This window comes from Lepus europaeus, chromosome 8, assembly GCF_033115175.1.
Source record: "Lepus europaeus isolate LE1 chromosome 8, mLepTim1.pri, whole genome shotgun sequence".
Classification (NCBI taxonomy): domain Eukaryota; kingdom Metazoa; phylum Chordata; class Mammalia; order Lagomorpha; family Leporidae; genus Lepus; species Lepus europaeus.
In genome coordinates this window covers 109,839,451-109,859,932 of record NC_084834.1, presented here as the reverse complement: position 1 = coordinate 109,859,932, position 20,482 = coordinate 109,839,451, and the positions used below count along the sequence as shown (strand labels likewise).

Below are 20,482 nucleotides of genomic sequence, written 5' to 3'. Positions count from 1 at the left end.
ATCTTTCATTCAAAAGCTACATTTAGGACAGGCACTTAGCTGAGTAGTTAAGATGATGGTTAAGATGCCCATGTTAAGAATGCCTTGGTTTGATGCCCAAATCTGGCTTTGACCCTTGCTTCCTGCCAGTGCTAACTCCCTGGGAGGCAGCAGTGATGGCTCCAGTAATTGAGTTCCCGCTACCCACTTGGGAAGCCTCGATTGAGTTCCTGGCTCCCAGCTTTGGCTCCACCTCAGCTGCAGCCTTCCTGGAAACTTTGGGGCTGAACCAGCAGATGGGAGTTCTCTCTCTTTGTCTATTTTTTTTTTTTCTGTTTCAATAGAAAAATAACACACATTTACTTTTTGTGCAATGAATTTTAGTTTAAATCCGTATCTATGTTATCATTTATAGACCACAGTACTCACAGCGATACTTATTTCTCTGAAGTTTTACAATACATTTTGAAGTTTTAGAATTTCTCATGAGTTCCTGCCAGCCACATAGGAGACTTGGACTGACTTCCTGGCTCCTAGCTTCAGCTGGTCTGGCCCAGGCTGTTGCAAGCATTTGAGTGAACCAGTGGATGAGAGCTCTCTGTCTCCCTCCCTCTCAAACAATAATTTTTTTTTTTTTTTTTGACAGGCAGAGTGGATAGTGAGAGAGAGAGACAGAGAGAAAGGTCTTCCTTTTTGGTTCACCCTCCAATGGCCGCTGCAGCCGGCGCATCTCGCTGATCCGATGGCAGGAGCCAGGTGCTTATCCTGGTCTCCCATGCGGGTGCAGGGCCATCCTCTCTCTACTGCCTTCCCGGGCCATAGCAGAGAGCTGGCCTGGAAGAGGGGCAACCGGGACAGAATCCGGCGCCCCAACCGGGACTAGAACCTGGTGTGCTGGCGCCGCAAGGTGGAGGATTAGCCTGTTGAGCCACGGCGCTGGCCTCAAACAATAATTTTTTAAAAACTATTTTTTAGAAAAGAATGATTAACCATATTGAGTCAATCTAGCTTCAATATTAACTTTATTAGTCATGTTATAAACTAATGAATAAATTCTGAAACATTTTTATTATAGTAAACTTCCTTATAAATATACAAAATCTGGTACAGATTCATTTTTTTGTGCCATACACTGCTTTAGTAGTCTGGTGTAGTTTATAAAACCAGTCTTAGGATGATGTTATAAAACAATATAAATAAGACAAAAGTAAAAAAGATACATGGAAAATACAGTTTTGTGCATGGACCACAGGTTAGGGACCCCTCCATCAAGACTTTGAATAGCCCTTTGGCTAATTATAAGAAAAGCGTATAGGGAATACCTAAATAGAGCAGTTTTATGAACACCTAAGAACTATGCTGAGACACATTCATTGCACAAATGAATAATAAAGCCCTTTGATTGTGCCATTTACATTTGTTATTTTTGCCCATAGATTCAGAAGTAAAAATTATTGTAAATTTAGGAATAAGTTAACAAATAAAGAATCTTAGAAAAGATTAGTCTTGTTGCAATTGATCTACATTCCTGTGTTGTCTAGAAGAATAACAGATCTTGTTATGAGTATACAGGCCAGCTATGAGCATGTTAGTATACTACAAATTTTCAGCCATGTACATTTTGTCTGTAGAGTTGAGCCATGGATTGGTTAATTAAAGGAATCAGAAGATATGAAAGAAAACATTGAAAGAAAGAGCCCAATGAGACAGAATTAGAAAATAAGGTAGAAGGTTCCCATGTTTTGGATATGGTTTGTTTGTGTCCCCTAAGTATTCATGAATTGAAATTTAATTCTGTTTGTGAGCTGTTAAGAAAGTGTCATCAGACTATGTTTCTTGCAGATGGGATCTTTGGGAGGTGATGAACATCAAATAAGGCCATCAGGGTGGAGACCCCATGGTGGAATACTGGTGGCTTTGTAGGAAGAGAGAAAAGAAACCAGAAGGCACACACCTGCACCATTCCCTCTCTCTTGCAATGTAATTCCCTGCATTGTCTTGGTATCCTTACAGCAGGAAATCCATTACCAGCTATTTTGAGTCACTAAAACCATGAGCCAAAAGAAAACCAACCAACCAAAAACCCAAAAAGCAAAACACAAAAGCCCAAAAATCCAAACAAGAGAAAAAAAAGACCTCTTTTCTTTGTAAATTTACTCAGCTGTAAGTATTTTTATTATAGTAACACAAAATGAAATAATATATATGTGAAACAAGAAAATAATACTACAGAGCTAAAAGTATGAGAGGGGAAAAATAAGAAAAGGAGGACTTACCATTAATCAGCAATTTACTTTTCCAGAATTCCCACTTGGCTAAATATATTTGGAAACTATGTTTTATCTTTTGTGACTCTTACCTATTTTAAAAATGTTAAAGGTTGAATTGCTCTCATTAAGAAGGATATTATACTCCCATTATTTTCATACTGTGGCATTTTTCACAGGAGGGTTAGACACAGGTCTGAATTAAATAAAAAAGGTGTTTTTGTGCAGATGAATTTTGGAAGCCATGGCATTTAATGTGACTATTAGTAGGTGTTAGTTTTACATTTATAGAGAGTGAGATTTTCTTTTCTTACCCCTCATATCTCCATACTCTATTCTGTCTTTGTATCATTTTTTTTCTCCAAAGTTACTTTTACATATCAAACATCTTTTTTGCTTGTACATCTGCTTGACTTTTTTTCCTAGTGATTTATGGATTATGGATTTAGTAAGATCAAGAGGTAGACAAAGAATCCCTCATCTTAATAAGAAGATTTATTATACATAAAACATAATCAGTGTATCTTAGTTATATTTTAAAATGTTATTGTTTTGACATTTAATTCCACAACTCCATAGACTACAGCCTAGAAAAATGTTTAAACCTCTGTGCAAATGCTAACTCTCAAAATTTCTGTATAGTGAGTAACAAGATACTTCACACCCTGTACCACACAAGTGGAGTGAAGAAGTATTTGTAGTTAGTCAGGTTGGTGGTGTCTATGGTGGGGTGGCTACTGAGTGCTCCAAATATCAGAATGCTTTTGAAGCCAAAGAGAAAATTAGATTTATTTTATTAAAAATTTTTTACTTTTAATTTAATTTTATTTTTTAACCACAGGAGGAGAAAATGGTTTTTCCGGACAGGGAGCTTCCTGTCTCTGTGTTGTATGTCTTATTATGGCAGATGATTGGAATTGCTACTAAGCCCCTTTGTGAGAAAAACTCTGACATGCTGAGATTAATACTGTATGTTTGTTTTTGCCTTCAACTGTGAATATTTTAAATATTTGTACATTATTGTACAAGCAGAAAGTGATAATAAACCAGAAATGGCAGAGATGATGATTGAAAGAAAACATTTTAGTATTTTTTTCTGAAAATATTTTCCCCCCTTATAACAGGCACTGTCAGTACAGTTTCTCAAAGTGTAAGGATGATTGCTTAAGCATAACTCTTGCTTTGTTTGCATGCAGATGTGCTGCAACTTTTGTATTTATCATTCCCTAGTGAAGAAATTCTTTACTTTGCCCTTCTTAAATGACTTCCTGTGTATCACTTACAGAGAGAAATACCCATATATAAGTGGGTCAAAGCATGGATTTAAAAAGGCAAAGAGAAAGAAGAAGTGATTAACTGGATCAGACACCTTGTTTAACATTTCAGGATCAAACCAATACCAGATTCCTAGGACATAGTAGGGAGTCCAGCAAACAATAAATGAAGTGGCAAATGCAACTGTCATCTTTAGGGTCCTCAGCCGTGCTCTTGGTATATTGTTTTTGGATTGATTCAGTTGTAGTTCTGTTAGAGAAAAGAATAGTTGTTTAAAGACCAGTTTTCTAACAAAACCAAGAAAGACCAAAAGGAAAAGGGTATTACTAATTCAACCAAATGAATATAATGAGAGAAAATTCCCAGTATTTTAATAATGATGATTTGTTTGGAAGGTTTTTACACCCAAGTTTTCTGCTGTGACATAATTAGTAGAAAAATAAAAAATGCAACTGCTCTTAAATTTAGTTTCCACCAAATCTGGTTTTGAAATATGGAGCCTTCACATTCTTTTTTTTTTTTTTTTTTGACAGGCAGAGTGGATAGTGAGAGAGAGAGAGAGAGACAGAGAGAAAGGTCTTCCTTTTTGGTTCACCCTCCAATGGCCGCTGCGGCCGGCGCATCACGCTGATCCGAAGCCAGGAGCCAGGTGCTTCTCCTGGTCTCCCATGCGGGTGCAGGGCCCAAGGACTTGGGCCATCCTCCACTGCCTTCCCGGGCCATAGCAGAGAGCTGGCCTGGAAGAGGGGCAACCGGGATAGAATCCGGCGCCCCAACCGGGACTAGAACCCGGTGTGCCGGCGCCGCAAGGCGGAGGATTAGCCTGTTGAGCCGCGGCGCTGGCCAAACCTTCATATTCTTAAAACATAAATTGAAGAGCATAGGCAGAGTTTGAGCTGAGTTGAATTATGACTTTACACAGAACTATACTCATTGAGTGCCTCTGCCACTAAAGATAATGGATGAAAGTGTTTTGCCTCAAATGAGCTACCGCAAATGTTTGCTTCTTTCTTTAATATCTGTACTTCATTTTACCCATTATACACAAAATACCCATAATACAAGTTCATAGGTTGCTCTTCTGAAGAAAACTGTTAAGGAACAGTTTTTTTTTTTAATACTGTTTTTTGAGCTCTTTACTTAGAGTGGGGTTAATCTTATGGGTATAAAGTTAATTGAAAATAGATCTTTGTGAAAAATAAGAATGGGAATAGGAGAGGGAGGAGGAAGGGTAGGAGTGTGGGCAAGAGGGAGGGTAATGTGGGAAGAATCACTATGTTTCTAAATTTGTATATATCAAATGCATGAAGTTTGTGTACCTTAAATAAAAGGCTTCTAGGTTAAAAAAAAAAAAAGAAAAAAAACCTGTTGGTATTAATGGACTTGCTGACTTTAATAGACTGCCTCTCCTAAAGCTGAGGGCTTACTTCTTAAGTAGAAAAAGCTACAATTCTGAAGTGCTAGAAATTTATATTTCATAACTCAAAACAACTGTTTTAAAATAAGAAATAATTAGGGTTGGCACTGTGGCACAGCAGATTAAACCATGGCCTGCAGCCCAGCACCTTGTATGGGTATTGGTTCATGTCCTGGCTGCTCTACTTCCATCCAGCTCCCTGCTAATGCACCTAGGAAAGCTGTAGAAGATGGCCTAAGTGCTTGGGCCCCTGCACCCACATTGGAGACCCAGATGAAGATTGTGGCTCCTAGTTTTGGCCTGGCCTAGCCCTAGCTGTTGCAGCCATTTGGGGAGTGAGCTAGTGGTTGGAAGATTGATCTCTGTCTCTCCTTTTCTTTGTAACTCTGCCTTTCAAATAAATAAATAAATAAATCTTCTAAAGAAAATAAGAAATACCCAAAAAGTTAATCAAAAATGGAATCAAAGGATAAAAATAAATTTATTTTGGTGCAAAAAATTTAAAAATCATACATAGTTTTTCTTAGTATGCATTATGTATGAACTTTTTGAACACCTCATGATTTTTTGAGGGATACAGATAATGCTGTTTAGTGTTTTATAACTTCTTAATCATTGATCACCAAAGAGTGGGAATATGGAGGAAGATGTTTACATGTATAATGGTTTAATTATAAAACTAATTTTGGACTAGAAATGTAAACATGAATGATTTATTGAATATAGACTGTTATTTTTGGTCAGACAAAACTAATTGCCATTTACTATGGCCCATGCCCTTTTCATGCATTCCTTCTTTTAGTCCTCAGTATCTGTGAACTTCAGTGACATATCAGTAAAAAAGCAATCAGTAAAAGTGAACATATTTTAAAAACATTGTTGGGGACTGATATTGTGGCATAGTAGGTTAAGCTGTTGCCTGTGATGCTGGTATCTCATGTGGATGCTGGTTCATGTCCCAAGTGCTCCACTTCCAATACAACTCCCTGCTAATGGCCTAGGAGAAGCAGCAGAAAATAGTCCAGGTGTATGGGCCACTGTCACCCATATGGGAGACGCAGATAGAGCTCTTGGCTCCTGGCTTTGGCCTGGCCCAGCACTGGGCATTGCAGCCATCTGGGGAGTGAACCAGCAGATGGAAGATCTCTCTTTTTCTCTGTCTCTCCCTCCCTCTCTACACCTTTGACTTTCAAATAAATAAATAAATACATCTTTAGAAAATAAAAAGCACTTTGGCTTGGCACAGTGGCTAAATATGAAAATATATAGAGGTATCTGCAAATTCCTATGCTGCTTCTGCTTTTGATTATTGGTTTACTGTTCACTATAACTTCTCTGCTTGCTGTAGACTCCAGAAAGGCAGAGTAAGTAGTTACTAGGTTTGCCTCATTCACCATGATACTCCACCCAGCACACTTTCCATCAGTTTGAACAGTTGTTACATATACTTGAATAAATGTGTTAGTATTATTGAGCTATGTATCCCTGCCTCTGTATTTTGTTTTCCTGTTCTTTGCTGCTCATATTCCTATTAACTTGTATTGAGGGTTCATCTTTCTATTCTTCCTGTGCCCTTCCAAGACAGCCCTTATTGAATTGAATTTCTCTAGAGTAAAGATTTTGAAGGCCAGTTGGTTATGAATATACTGTTTTTGAAATGTCAAATACCATTTTGTGCCTAGAGGTGGAAACTGCCCAAGTTTATATTGTAGATTATTTTCTTTTGAGAGTATCTGCTGAGAGTCATCATGTCATAATAAATAAGATGATTTTTCTTTTGAATTGTGTCAGATATAACTTATGTGTGATATTATTAATAGCATGTTTTTGGATGCCATGACACCATAATTGCAGTTATTTCAAGAATTCATAAATTTTAGTTTTGAGAAATATGCTGGATTAGATAATCAATTAGATATTAGTAGTATTTTATACATCAATATATATGGATACAGGAGAATGCATACTTTATGTTATAAAGTTATAAAGGATTTGATTGTGAAAAAACATCTTGACTGTAAAAGCCTATTGGCTAGCATTTAGCAGGTTACATTTTATATCAGGTATTTGGTGTATTGTTGTTATGGCCTTGTGGGAACAATTTTTTCTTGCCTTTCATGAGTTTTAATGAAACAATTGTCCTTTCTTCTTCAATTCTATAGTGCAAATTTAGAACTTCAGAATATTAAATTATCTCATCTGTAAATTGTGGATAATAAAAGTATTATCTCATGGGCTGATGGCAAAAATTAAAACCTAATATATGTAAACTGCTTAGAATAGTATGTAGCACATGGCAAGAGCCGCTCTGCTTTGAGTATTGCTGTTTAAAAACCACCCATCTCACTAAATCAGGAATACATACTGTGGTGATCCTGATGAAGGACCTGTGTCAGAGTGAAGATGATTTTTGCATTGCAGATCAGCATGATGAGGAGTGGGATAAGGAAGAGGCAGCTGAAGGTGAAGAAGTTATAAAAGGCTTGTTGCCACCATTGTGGAAAACTGCAGTGTGTTACGCATTGAGAGAAAACTTCTGTCTGCCCATATCCATTTGCGAGGTGGATCATCCTAAAGATGTATAACTGTGTGAAAAGAAAAATGAAAATATAAAAGTTATGTTACTTTTTGAAGAACAGTGTTTGAAAATTTTCTCTCCCATTTTCCTCTAGCCTTCTAACATGTTCCTAAAATAAATTCCAAGCTCCCTAGTAATACTCTTTTGGCATTCTTTGAAAAATTATTAAAAATAGTGGACATTTACTTCTTAAACTATGTTTGAGAAAGTGTGAGTGAATCTGTAGGAGTTGGGATTGGGAGGGGGGGAGGTTATTTCAGTCAGAAATTTAAACCTTGTTTGTATTCTTGCTTTCAGATACATTAGTATGTTCCTTCCAAAGCTATGAGCACATATTTAGACAGAAACTCCAATTAAAATGACATTCTTTATAAAAAAAGGGTAAAAACACATGAACAGAGAGAGCTCACAAAAAAGATATAAAAGTGGCCCTTAAACATGTGAAAATATGTTCCACATCACTTATGATAATAGAAATGTCAATTAAAGCTACTCGAAAGTGCCACTTTTCAGTATTTAGATTTGCAAAAAATTTAAAATTACAGCATAGTATGTTGACCTTGCTAGTAAGAATGCAAATTGGTATATTTTTATAGAGGGGATTTGGGCAATAATATGTAGCATAATTACATATACAGTTACCTTTTACTCAGCAACCCTACATTTCCAGTTTTAGATCTTTGTTCATCCTCAAGGGGAAATAGAATTTTCAAATGAATCCACTAGAGGGAGCATGGTGATCACAGTATCAATCTTAGTGTCAGGAAACTCAAGCAAGTGCATTCAACTGATTTTATCTTAGGATCCCAACCAACATTTTTCTTCACAACAGTGAGCCTTTCAGTTTTCCATACTTCGTTGCAACTTGACCTTATTCAACAGTTTTGAATCAGACTCAAGAGATGTTATTACTAAAAGTGTTTAGAGGGTTACTTTACATAGAACTGGAGAATCATCCATTTCATTAAAATCTTAACTGTATACTGTGCCTCCTTGGGCTTGGAAAAGATGACTTGAGTTGTACTTTCTGCTCTACAATAGGTCACACTTACACCTTATAATTTAATGTTTTTGAGCCATAAAGGTGAAACCTTCAATTACTTTGAAACAGTACTATGATTAAAGTTAATGATTATGGTTTAAAAAAAGAGACAAATGATATTACAAAGGCTTGTTTTTTGGTAGAAATAACTAAACAAGGTGCTCTGTTATAAACCAGATATCCCTCTTTCAGGGAATTTCATAGTTGGTAGTGGAAATATAGCCAACCTGTATAGAACCCGTAAATAACCTGTATAGCCAAATATAGTCAACCTGTGTAGAATCTGTAGCCAAGATAGACTGAAAGTTTTAAACTTCGGAATCTTGTCTGTAAATTCATTTGCTTTAATCTTGGTTCAGTTTATTTTATGTCCCAAGGCCATGTTCATTTGAATGAGAAATATATGGGATCCATTTAATTTTCAGTGCTTGCTTTGTCCTTGGATTATATTTCTTTATTTTTCTGTTTTTCTCTTTTATCCTTGGCCCCGGTTCTTATCAGTGTTTTCCATAAACAAAAACATTCTGTTTTCCTTCTTTATAGTCAATTACAGGTGCTCCTTTCTGAGAATATTATCTTTAGCTCAATTTACCCCACACCAATTACACTATTACCTAATCTTTTCCTGAAGGTAATTATCTTCAGATGGCATGTTTTGGTTTCCTTACACATAAAATGGAGATAATAATAGTATCCACCTCTAGGAACTGTTATGACAATTGCATGAGTTTATACATGCAAAGCACCTGGGAGTAGTACCTGGCACACACTTAGTGCTAAATAAACTTTATTATAGAAATTTGAGGCCTACAAGTTTTATGTGTATCCATATGTATTTATAAATGCAAACTATGTTTTTTCCTGACATCTTTAGCCATTTTTAATTCAGTTTAAGTGTTTCTTCCCTAGCATCTTATAGGAATAAAATAAATAGATAACATTACATAGTGTAGTAGAGAATAGTAGTTCAAAGCTCTAGCACTGAGTTGAAGGGCATACAGACATTTTCATCTATTAGACAGTAATCTTGGGTATGTCATGTTTTTTGGCTTAGTTTCTTCATGTATAAAATAAGAAGAAAATTATTTATAATTTATACTGTTGTTTGGAGCATTACATCAACTATTGCATGTAAAAGCATTGAGCCCAATTCCTGGAGCATATTTATGCACTGAAATATTATTTATCATCATAATTATTATCATTGTTGTAGTTTCTGCTACTAGTATGCTGCTATTATGTTGTACCACGATGTTGGCATACTGTGTATGTGTGGTAGGTATTTACTGAATTTAAACTTCTTGCCAAATTGAGAAGTGCATTCTATGTGCATTCAGGGCAAGCCTCCACACATCTTCAGACCACACAGCTTTATGCCAAAAACTAAGGAGTGGTTCATATTTCTTGCCTGCAGGCCTGGGTTGACTATAGAATTTGAAAGCTGTCAAAATGTAATGCTACGTATTATCAGAGATATGCTATGGATATGAACTCTTTCTGTAAATAATCTGCTATTCTTGAATTCTGCAGTTTTAGATAACTCTCATTAGAAATCATGTGATTTTAAGTTGAAAATGGGCACACCTAATTTAAGAATTTTTTTTTTTTGCTGTTAAGAGTTACCAGATGGTCTTAAATCAGAGGTATTCCTAGGGTGTGTTCCTTGCTTTTCTTTCCTTCCTTTCTTCCCTCCCCTCCACTTCTCTACTCTCATCTCCTTTCATCTCCCCACCCCTTATTCTCCTTCTACTCCTCTTTCTCCTTTTTCACAAACTAATTTTAGAAATCATACTATCTGTACATGAATTACTGTACTTTGGATACATAGTGTTCAATGTAATATGGTTTTGTGACCAGGGAGCAGTCTGCTCAGATTCACTGGTTAGTCAGAATGCAAGCTAAATTTTGAAAACTTTGAAATAACCCACCTTTATATAAGCTTTGGGTTGTTTATTACAGTATCAACCATATTTAAGTAGTAGAGAGCCAATATAAACAGCAACATATGAAGATTAAAGTTGCACACAAAAATCCACTTAAAATGGATCAAAGACCTAAATCTATGACCTGATACCATCAAATTACTAAAGAACATTGAGCAAACTCTGCAAGACATTGACATAGGCAAAGACTTCTTGGAAAAGACCCCAGAGGCACAGGCAGTCAAAGCCAAAATTGGCAAATGGGATTGTGTCAAGCTGAGAAAAATAAACATGCAGCAAAGTGAAGATGCAACAGATAGAATGGGAGAAAATATTTGTAAATTATGCAACTGGTAAAGGATTAATATCCAGAATCTACTATCAAGAGCTCTCAAGAAACTCAGAAACAACAAAACAAATAATCCAGTTAAGAAATGGGCAAAGGACTTGAACAAGCATTTTTCTTTTCTTTTCTTTTCTTTTTCTTTTTTTTTTTTTTTGACAGGCAGAGTTAGTAAGAGAGAGAGAGACACAGAGAAAGGTCTTCCTTTTTCTGTTGGTTCACCCCCAAATGGCCGCCACAGCCGGTGCGCTGCACCGATCCAAGCCAAGAGCCAGATGCTTCTCCTGGTCTCCCATGCGGGTGCAGGGCCCAAGCACTTGGGCCATCCTCCACTGCCTTCCCGGGCCACAGCAGAGAGCTGGACAGGAAGAGGAGCCACCGGGACAGAATCTGGCACCCCAACTGGGACTAGAATCCCTGGTGCCAGTGCTGCAGGCAGAGGATTAGCCTAGTGAGCCATGGCCCCAGCCTTGAACAAGCATTTTTCAAGAAAGGAAATTCAAAGGGGCAAAAGACACTTGAAATAATGCTCAGGATCACTAGCTATTAGGAAAATGGAAATCAAAACCACAATGAAGTTTCACCTCACCCCAGTTAGAATGGCTGTCATACAGAAATCAACAAACAATAAATGCTGGCCATTATGGGGGGGGGGGGGAAGTTACCCTAATCTACTGTTGGTGGGAATGTAAACTGGTGCAGCCACTGTGGAAGATACACACTGTGGAAGACACTTCAGAAATCTGAATATGGAGACACCTCAAAAATCTGAATATAGATCTACCATATGACCCAACCATCCCACTCCTGGGAATTTATCCAAACCAAAAGAAATCAGTATATAAAAGAGGTATCTGTTCTCCTATGTTCATCGCAGCACAATTCACAATAACTAAGATATGGAATCAACCAAGATGGCTACCAATTGTTGGCTGGATAAGGAAATTATGGTGTATATACACTATAGAGTACTACTCAGCTATAAAAAAATGAAATCCTGTCTTTTGCAACAATATTGCCACAACTGGAAACCATTATACTTAGTGAAATAAGCCAGTCCCCAAAAGACCAATATCATGTTTTCCCTGATCCAAGGTAACTAATACAGTACCTGAGATGTACCATATTGGAGTGAAATAGACATTTTGAGATTTGATGATTGATTACAGCCCTTGTCTCTTCCATTGAGGAACTGTGTGTGTTTTTTTTTTTTCCCTCTTCATACTATTTGTTGAACTCTTTTACTTAGTGTAGGGTTAAGTAAACTGAAAATAGGACTTTGTAAAAATTAAGAGTCAGAATGTGAGAGGGAGAAGGAAGGGTTGGAGCATGGGTAAGAGGGAGGGTATGGGGGTAAGTGTCACTGTCTGCATATATGAAATATATGACACTTGTATAACCTAAATAAAATTATTAAAAAAAAAGAATAGTAGTCATAGTATGACAGTAGTAAATCTTAAAAGTATAATTCTAGAACCAAAGAGTAAAATAGAGACCGTATATTTTGAACCTTAAAAAATAGATAAGGAATCAATCCAGATGTCCATCAACTGTTGATGGGTAAAGAAATTATGGTGTATATATATATATATATACACACTATGGACTACTACACAGCAGTAAAAAAACCTGAAATCCTGTCTTTTGCAACAAAATGGATACAACTGAGAACCGTTACACTTAGTGAAATAAGCCAGTCCCAAAAAGACAAATACCATATATTCTTTTTTTTTTTGACAGGCAGAGTGGACAGTGAGAGAGAGAGACAGAGAGAAAGGTCTTCCTTTTTGCCGTTGGTTCACCCTCCAATGGCTGCCGCCACGGTTGGCGCGCTGCGGCCGGCGCACCGCGCTGATCCGAAGGCAGGAGCCAGGTGCTTCTCCTGGTCTCCCATGGGGTGCAGGGCCCAAGAACTTGGGCCATCCTCCACTGCACTCCCTGGCCACAGCAGAGAGCTGGCCTGGAAGAGGGGCAACCGGGACAGAATCCGGTGCCCTGACTGGGACTAGAACCCAGTGTGCCGGCGCCGCAAGGCGGAAGATTAGCCTAGTGAGCTGCGGCGCCGGCCAAATACCATATATTCTACCTGATCTGTGGTAACTAATAGAATACCTAAAATGTTATCTATAGGAGTGAAATGGACATTTTGACTTGTAATGATTTTGAACAGCCTTTGTCTTGACTGTTGAGGGACAATTTTTTTTCTTCATACTATTTGTTGAACTCTTTACTTAGTGTAGGGTTAATCTTATTATAGTATTAAGTTAACTGAAGATAGATCTTTGTGAAAAATAAGAATACAAATAGGAGATGGAGAAGGAAGAAGGATGAGAAACATGGGCTGGAGTGAGGGTAGGGTGAAAAGTATCACTATGTTTGTGAATCTGTATATATGAAATATATGAAATTTCTATACCATAAATAAAATAAAAAATTCTTTTTTTTTGCGTTTTTTTTTTTTTTGGACAGGCAGAGTGGACAGTGAGAGAGAGAGACAGAGAGAAAGGTCTTCCTTTTTCTGTTGGTTCACCCTCCAATGGCCGCTGCGGCCGGTGCACCGCGCTGATCTGAAGCCAGGAGCCAGGTGCTTCTCCTGGTCTCCCATGGGGTGCAGGGCCCAAGGATTAGCCTGTTGAGCCATGGCACCGGCCCAAAATAAAAAATTCTTAAAAGTCATCCATTTAATATAAATTGGTCACAACAAGATGTGCCTTTGTGAAAGGACTTGTCTGAAGAGCATGGTGCAGCACGAGAGTCTCTTACTGTGTGTCAAAATCTAGAATAAAAAGGCTGTTCCCTTCTTAATTTTCCCTATCACAATGTGTAATATTAGTCATAGGTTTGAAACCTCTTTTATTCACAGACAAAACAGATGGCTACAATTAAATAAAAACTTATTAAGAAGACATGAGTACAACAGGCCAAGTGACATTAGGAAAGCCGTTGAGTCCTTTTCAATCAGTGTTTTTCAAATTATAGAAGTATCCATCAATGAGTTGTAACCAACACTGAAAAGTGAAAAGGAACAGAATGTTTATTTCTAAAAAACTTTTTCTTAGGTATAGGTGTGTGAGAGACAGACCAGGTCTCAATGGAGTATGTATTGCTTACTTTGGATTATTGCCATAATGGTTTGAGCACCATTACTTTCAAGAGTTAGACTTTAATTTTCTTATTTAAGAAATAGGAGCAGCAACATGGCTTCTAGTGACCATTTAGAGTTAATGTGTTCCTAAGATAAAATCAGCTTTGTGAAATTTTGAGGAAACTTCATTAAAGTGCTTTATATATTTAAAGTGTTTGTTGAAAGTAAGGATGAGTCATTTGACAAAACAGTTCCATCATTTTTTGTGCTCATAGTCACATAAATCTCTAGTAGAATAATGACTTGAGGTTAGACTAAAAATCCCTAAGCAATTCAAAGTTAATTTCATATTTTCTTTTTGCTACATCAATATAGATAAGTGCAATATTTGACATTATCTTTCTTTCTTTCTTTCTTTTTTTTTTTTTTGACAGGCAGAGTGGACAGTATATAGAGAGAGACAGAGAGAAAGGTCTTCCTTTTTGCCGTTGGTTCACCCTCCAATGGCCGCCGCAGTTGGCGCGCTGCGGCCGGCGCACCGCGCTGATCCGATGGCAAGAGCCAGGTGCTTCTCCTGGTCTCCCATGGGGTGCAGGGCCCAAGCACTTGGGCCATCCTCCACTGCACTCCCTGGCCACAGCAGAGAGCTGGCCTGGAAGAGGGGCAACTGGGACAGGATCGGTGCCCCGACCGGGACTAGAACCCGGTGTGCCGGTGCTGCAAGGCGGAGGATTAGCCTGTTGAGCCGTGGCGCTGGCCGACATTATCTTTCTATTATCATGATACAGTTAGGTGAAAATAATGGAATTTAAATAATTTAAATAATAAAGGAATTTAAAAAAATCAACAGTTTAGCTTTTTCGAGAGCTGTTTCAAAGAGAATGAAACCCTGTTTTTTTTTTTTTTAATCCTATTTAATACTATTGATTGAACTCTGATCCAAAGCCAGGAACCAGCTTCTCCCAGGTCTCCAAAGTGAGTGCAGGGGCCCAAGGACTTGGACCATCCTCTACTGCTTTTTAGGTCATAGCAGAGAGCTGGATCAGAAGTGGACAATCAGGACTTGAACCGGTCACCCATATGGGATGCAAGTACTGCAGGCAGCTGCTTTACCCGCTACACCAAAGTGCTGACCCCTAAAAAAACCATATTTTTGTTTTAGGTGATGTATATGCTCATTACCCTGATTTGCTCAGTACAAAATATGTACATGTAGCAAAACATCATGTTATGTTTTACAAATATATATGATTATTATTTGTCAATTAAAAATATCATTTTATTTTTTGAATAGAACACACAGAGGTTATAAGGTTCCCCACATTGGCTGGTGTCGCGGCTCAATAGGCTAATCCTCCGCCTGCGGCGCTGGCAACCCGGGTTCTAGTCCCAGTCAGGGCGCCGATTCTGTCCCGGTTGCTCCTCTTCCAGTCCAGCTCTCTGCTGTGGCCCAGGAGTGCAATGGAGGATGGCCCAAGTGCTTGGGCCCTGCACCCGCATGGGAGACCAGGAGAAGCACCTGGCTCCTGGTGTCAGATCAGCATGCCGGCCGCAACGGCCACTGGGGGGTGAACCAACAGAAAAGGAAGACCTTTCTCTCTGTCTCTCACTGTCCACTCTGCCTGTAAAAAAAAAAAAAAAAAAAATTTATCACTTGGACTAGTGAGATGGCATTGGTACATGCCACCTCTGATAGGTCTAAGAGTCAAAGGGATCACACAAACAAGACAAGTGTCTGCTAATACTAACTGATAGAATCAAAAAGGGAGAGAAAGATCCAACATGGGAAGTGGGATACACAGCAGACTCATAGAATGGCAGACGTCCTAAACAACACTCTGGCCTCAGAATCAGCCCTTAAGGCATTCGGATCTGGCTGAAGAGCCCATGAGAGCATTGTAGGCATGGAAAGCCAAGATACCATGGAAAAGAAAAAAAAAAAAAAGAAGACCTAAATGAAAGATCTCTGTGAGTGAGATCCCAGTGGAAAGAACGGGGCCATCAAAGAAGGAGGTACCTTTCTCTGAAGGGAGGAGAGAACTTCCATTTTGACTATGACCCTATCGGAATAAGATCAAAGTCAGCGAACTCTAAAGGCTTCCATAGCCCTGGCAACTCATGACTAGAGCCTAGGGAGATTACTGACACCATGAACAGGAGTGTCAAATTGTTAAGTCAGCAACAGGAGTCACTGTGTACTTACATCCCATGTGAGATCTGTCCTTAATGTGTTGTCTAATGTGCAGTGATGCTATAACTAATACTGAAACAGTATTTTTACACTTTGTGTTTCTGCGTGGGTACAACTGATGAGATCTTTACTAATTATATACTGAATCGACCTTCTGTATATCAAGATAATTGGAAATGAAAAAAAAAAAACCCTGGTGTTAAATTGGAAATGGCATAGAAAATTAATTAATTTTTAAAAACAAATATTATGTAGGATCTCTGTCTTTAATGTGCTGTACACTCTTATTTAATGCTATAACTAGTACTCCAACAGTATTTTTTTTACTTTGTGTTGCTAATGGGGGCAAACTGTTGAAATCTTTACTTAATGTATACTAAACTGATCTTCTGTATATAAAGAGAATTGAAAATGAATCATGATGTGATTGGAAGGGGAGAGGGAGCGGGAAAGGGGAGGGTTGTGGGTGGGAGGGAAGTTTTGGGAGGGGGAAGCCATTGTAACCCATAAGCTGTACTTTGGAAATTTATATTCATTAAATAAAAGTTTAATAAAAAAAATAAGGCTCCCACATTAATTTTAGAATTTTTCAAGACTATCAGTGTCTTCTATGATATAAATTTGGTAAGCCCCAAGTTATTCATTTATCCAAACATTTTAAATTTCTATTTTTGATGAATATCTTATTAGGTACTGTGGATATTAATTAAGTTTGACACAAGAGTCTCCACCACAAATACCTTCATGGCAAAGACGGGCAAACATGTATATAATCACTTGGATTCATGGCAATCATGTGCTGTGAGATCAAAGGAAAACGGTTAACCACCACATCTAATTTTTTTGCTGTTGTCAACTCTCAATCAGCCAAAATAGTATTATGAAGATTAGTTGCACTTTTTAGCCTTTATTGAAAAGGATATATGATGCTTGACTTTTTTCCTACCCAAATATCATTCATCCTTGAAACGTCAGCTTATTTACCTTTACGAAAGTCTTCTTTCACATTTCAAATCAAACACAACTCTTCATCTTTTTAAAGTTTTAGTAGGTTTAACATTATTTAATATATAGTTATATTAATTTTATATAAATTTTATCTCCACAACTGAACTCCATTTTCTTTGTTGGCTGTATATCTTTGTTTCATCAATACTAGCAAAATGTTTACACAATGTTGTGTTTAACTTTTCTAAGAAAACCAGTGAAAGATTAACACTCATAGTTGGAAGAAGCAGAATGGAAATAGGCTTGGCTAAATAACTACATTTCAAATGACACATTTACTAAACCTATTCTCTTATTTCAATCACTGTGAGAGTCCTTATAGTATACTTTTTGTCCAGGAAAACATTTTAATTTTTCCCGTTTTTTCTACCATAAACATATAATAATTAGATTTATCTAATATTTATAAAATAGTAGTTAAGTTCTATGCAAAAACTTAGTTAAGAATTTGTGCAAAAATTTACTCATGTTTCTAGTTTCTCGCAATATTTAGTGAATTATTCATTATGCTTTTTGTTTGTAACCATTTGGCCAGTTTAGAATATTTAGGTAAATTTCATTTATAGAGACAAGGTTCTAGAGGAACCTAGCTAAATCTTCCTGTAGTTCTTCACATATCTGTGGACCCTGGGTTCACCATGTAGTATACTTATAAGCATAGAAAGAGTCTTTGTTATTTGTAAAAATTTGTTCTTCAGTGATCAGAGTGCTGGAAAGGCATATTCTTCAGGTCAGTTAGCTGGATTATCCTGATAAAGGCGATCTGGAGGAGTGTCTGCCTTCCATGGGAGAGGGCCATCATGTTGTCAACAACATATTGCCAGCAAAATGCAAGCTAACCCCAGGGAAATGTTCAAGTTTTCTGAAATCTAAGATTTCCTTTTCTTTTTTTTTTTTTCCTCTTTATTCAGTCTCATAAAACTACAAACTACAGGACAACATACTAACAAAGAGTCATTTTCCTTAAGCTGTATTGACAGAATTCTTAAAAGTTTCCATGTAAGGAATCCCAAATAAGAAAAAAATTATTTTCTACTTATGATATTTTCAGTTTCTAAAATGCTTTAAACATAAATCCGTGTCAACCAGAAAAATAGATAGAACGAGAAGGAGATGAGGTCAATTTTGATAATAGTTACATTTTGAGGAGGATTTACTATATTACAGAGACTATGCTAGTCAGCTTAATACATTATTTAATCCTCACAAAAATATGTGAAGTACACATTATCCCCTTTTTATAAATAAAGGTAGAGAAACCCATATAGGTTAAGAAATTTGCCCAAGGTAACCACAAAGTCAGGATTAAACTTCATTCTCTGATCTCCATAGCTCAGGCACTGGAAAGGCCTTTGCAAAGTCTTTCACTCAATTTATGATAAAAGATCTGTGATCACCATCCTAACAAGTTCAAGAATAATGTTTTACCTGTGGTCCGGCAAAGACACTACTGAGGATCCAGGCAAGGGCAATCATGGACTGTTCGAGCTTGTTGCTTTTCACAGCAAGGGGCCTTGTGATGGCCAAGGAGCGGTCCAGGCTGATCACCACCATCATGAAGGCTGGGGCATACATGGAGAAAAGCTTCAGATAGCTGAGGACTTTGCAGAGGAACTCTCCCCCATACCACTGGACTGTGATATTCCACATTCCATCCAGTGGCATGACAATCAGAGTCTCCAACAGGTTGGCTGAAGTCAGATGTTTTAGAAGCACCTTCATTCTTGAAAGCTTCTTCCCTTTCTCTTTCTTCTGAGTCCACTTCTGGAGTTTCAACAAGAAAGAAGCGTTAAAGGTTGTGGAGAGTAGGAAAAGGAAGAAAGTAACGGTCACTCGGATCTTTCCAGATAAAGTCAGTGTGGGGAGGTTGCCCTGCATCAGCGGGATGCTGTTGTTGATGGCTGAGCAGTGATTTTGATTCTGTTCAGGAGAAGCACTGTTTTCCATATTTTGCCAGTGACAGAGCTTTGAGACTGTGTTTCTTGTATTTCTGATGACTTATTGTAAGTGAACCTGAGTTCCCCTTTTATTTATGCCTTCTTTAGATGGAAACGTCACAGTTCTAGATTTATGTCAAATTGTATGTCTGAGATACTTTAGACTTAATGTGAAAGATCAAGGTGATCTTGTTTTGTGGGTTTGTAATCCAACAGAGTGCTAAAATAGAGCATGCTAAACACATCCTGAAGGCCGAGTGTAACTGGACCGCTTCAGCAGATGGCCTGGTTTTCACAACAGTTTTCTGAAGTGAAGAAGCCCACTTGAAGCCTGATTTTGAACTAAAAAAGACATCATGATATTATTCAGATCACATTATGGAGAGAGTTTTTTAAAAATTAGTTTTCTGTCCAATAGAAAACTGTTGTCTCCAGAACTTAATACATTTCTACAAAGCATTTCTTTGTTGTGTTTTATTTTTCAAACATATAATGTTGAGCTTGATTACACTGTACAAATATGTTAATTTAAAACTATACTACACAAAACACCAAATCAATACTTAAACAATTAGAATAAGTTTAATACAAATTGGGCTACATTCAATTAAATCACACTTTTTTTTTTTTTTAATTTTTACTTAGGGGTAGGCATTATGGTGCAGTGGGGTAAGCAGCTGCTTGGGATGACTGCACTTTTTTTTTTGACAGGCAGAGTTAGACAGTGAGAGAGAGACACACACAGAGAAAGGTCTTCCTTTTTCTGTTCGTTCACCCCCAAATGGCCGCCACAGCCGGCGTGCTGCGCCGATCCGAAGGCAGGAGCCAGATGCTTCTCCTGGTCTCCCATGCGGGTGCAGGACCCAAGCACTTGGGCCATCCTCCACTGCCTTCTCGGGCCACAGCAGAGAGCTGGCCTGGAAGAGGAGCAACAGAGACAGAATCCGGTGCCCCAACCGGGACTAGAACCCGGGGTGCTGGCACTGCAGGCGGAGGATTAGCCAAGTGAGCTGCGTCGCCAGCCTAAATCACACTTTTTTATGTTGTAAGAAAGCTGATTCTTTTATTAATGAGAAACATATTCCTGTTAAATATTTGTGCAGTCCTGTTCACATTTTAAAAACTTTAACGGACATATAAATTGTAATACTATGGAGTACCCTATGGTGTTTTGATATGTGTATACATTATGTAATGTCCAATCAGGGTAAAGGTATCTATCTCCTCAAACATTTACCATTTCTTTATGATAAAAACATTGAAGACTCAACTGTCTAGTTTTCTTTACAAGAAATGTATAGTACATTAACATTATTTATACTCGCCATACCATGCAACAGAATCACAGAAGTTCTTGTTCCTACCTGGCTTTAATTTAGTACTCAGTAATCAATCTTTACCTCTCCCTTTATCCCATGCTCTCCACTTTCTTCCCCAG

The 20,482-nt window shown here is 37.7% G+C and overlaps 1 protein-coding gene across 2 annotated transcripts; it reads right to left on the bottom strand.

Annotated features, from left to right (window-relative positions):
- Window positions 1-3,525: 3,525 nt before the first annotated feature.
- On the bottom strand, window positions 3,526-19,054 carry GNRHR (gonadotropin releasing hormone receptor). 2 transcript variants are annotated; one of them, XM_062199258.1, is made up of 3 exons: window positions 18,536-19,054; window positions 7,304-7,523; window positions 3,526-3,770 (listed from the first exon to the last, which is right to left on the bottom strand). In XM_062199258.1, the coding sequence occupies exons 1-3, from the start codon at window positions 19,052-19,054 to the stop codon at window positions 3,526-3,528; spliced, it is 984 nt and encodes a 327-aa protein (XP_062055242.1). The 2 variants fall into 2 exon arrangements, with proteins under 2 accessions (XP_062055242.1, XP_062055243.1); XM_062199259.1 differs by having other exon boundaries at window positions 3,635-3,770; window positions 7,304-7,395.
- Window positions 19,055-20,482: the final 1,428 nt, after the last annotated feature.

Excerpts from the sequence above, each read along its gene's own strand:
- GNRHR (XM_062199258.1), bottom strand. The coding sequence starts at position 19,054 with ATGGAAAACAGTGCTTCTCCTGAACAGAATCAAAATCACTGCTCAGCC. Across the intron at positions 7,524-18,535 it reads GTGTCTTTGCCGGACCACAG|TTATACATCTTTAGGATGAT; the intron begins GTAAAACATTAT and ends CTTTTCACACAG. Across the intron at positions 3,771-7,303 it reads CCTTCATCAGGATCACCACA|AACTACAACTGAATCAATCC; the intron begins GTATGTATTCCT and ends TTTCTCTAACAG.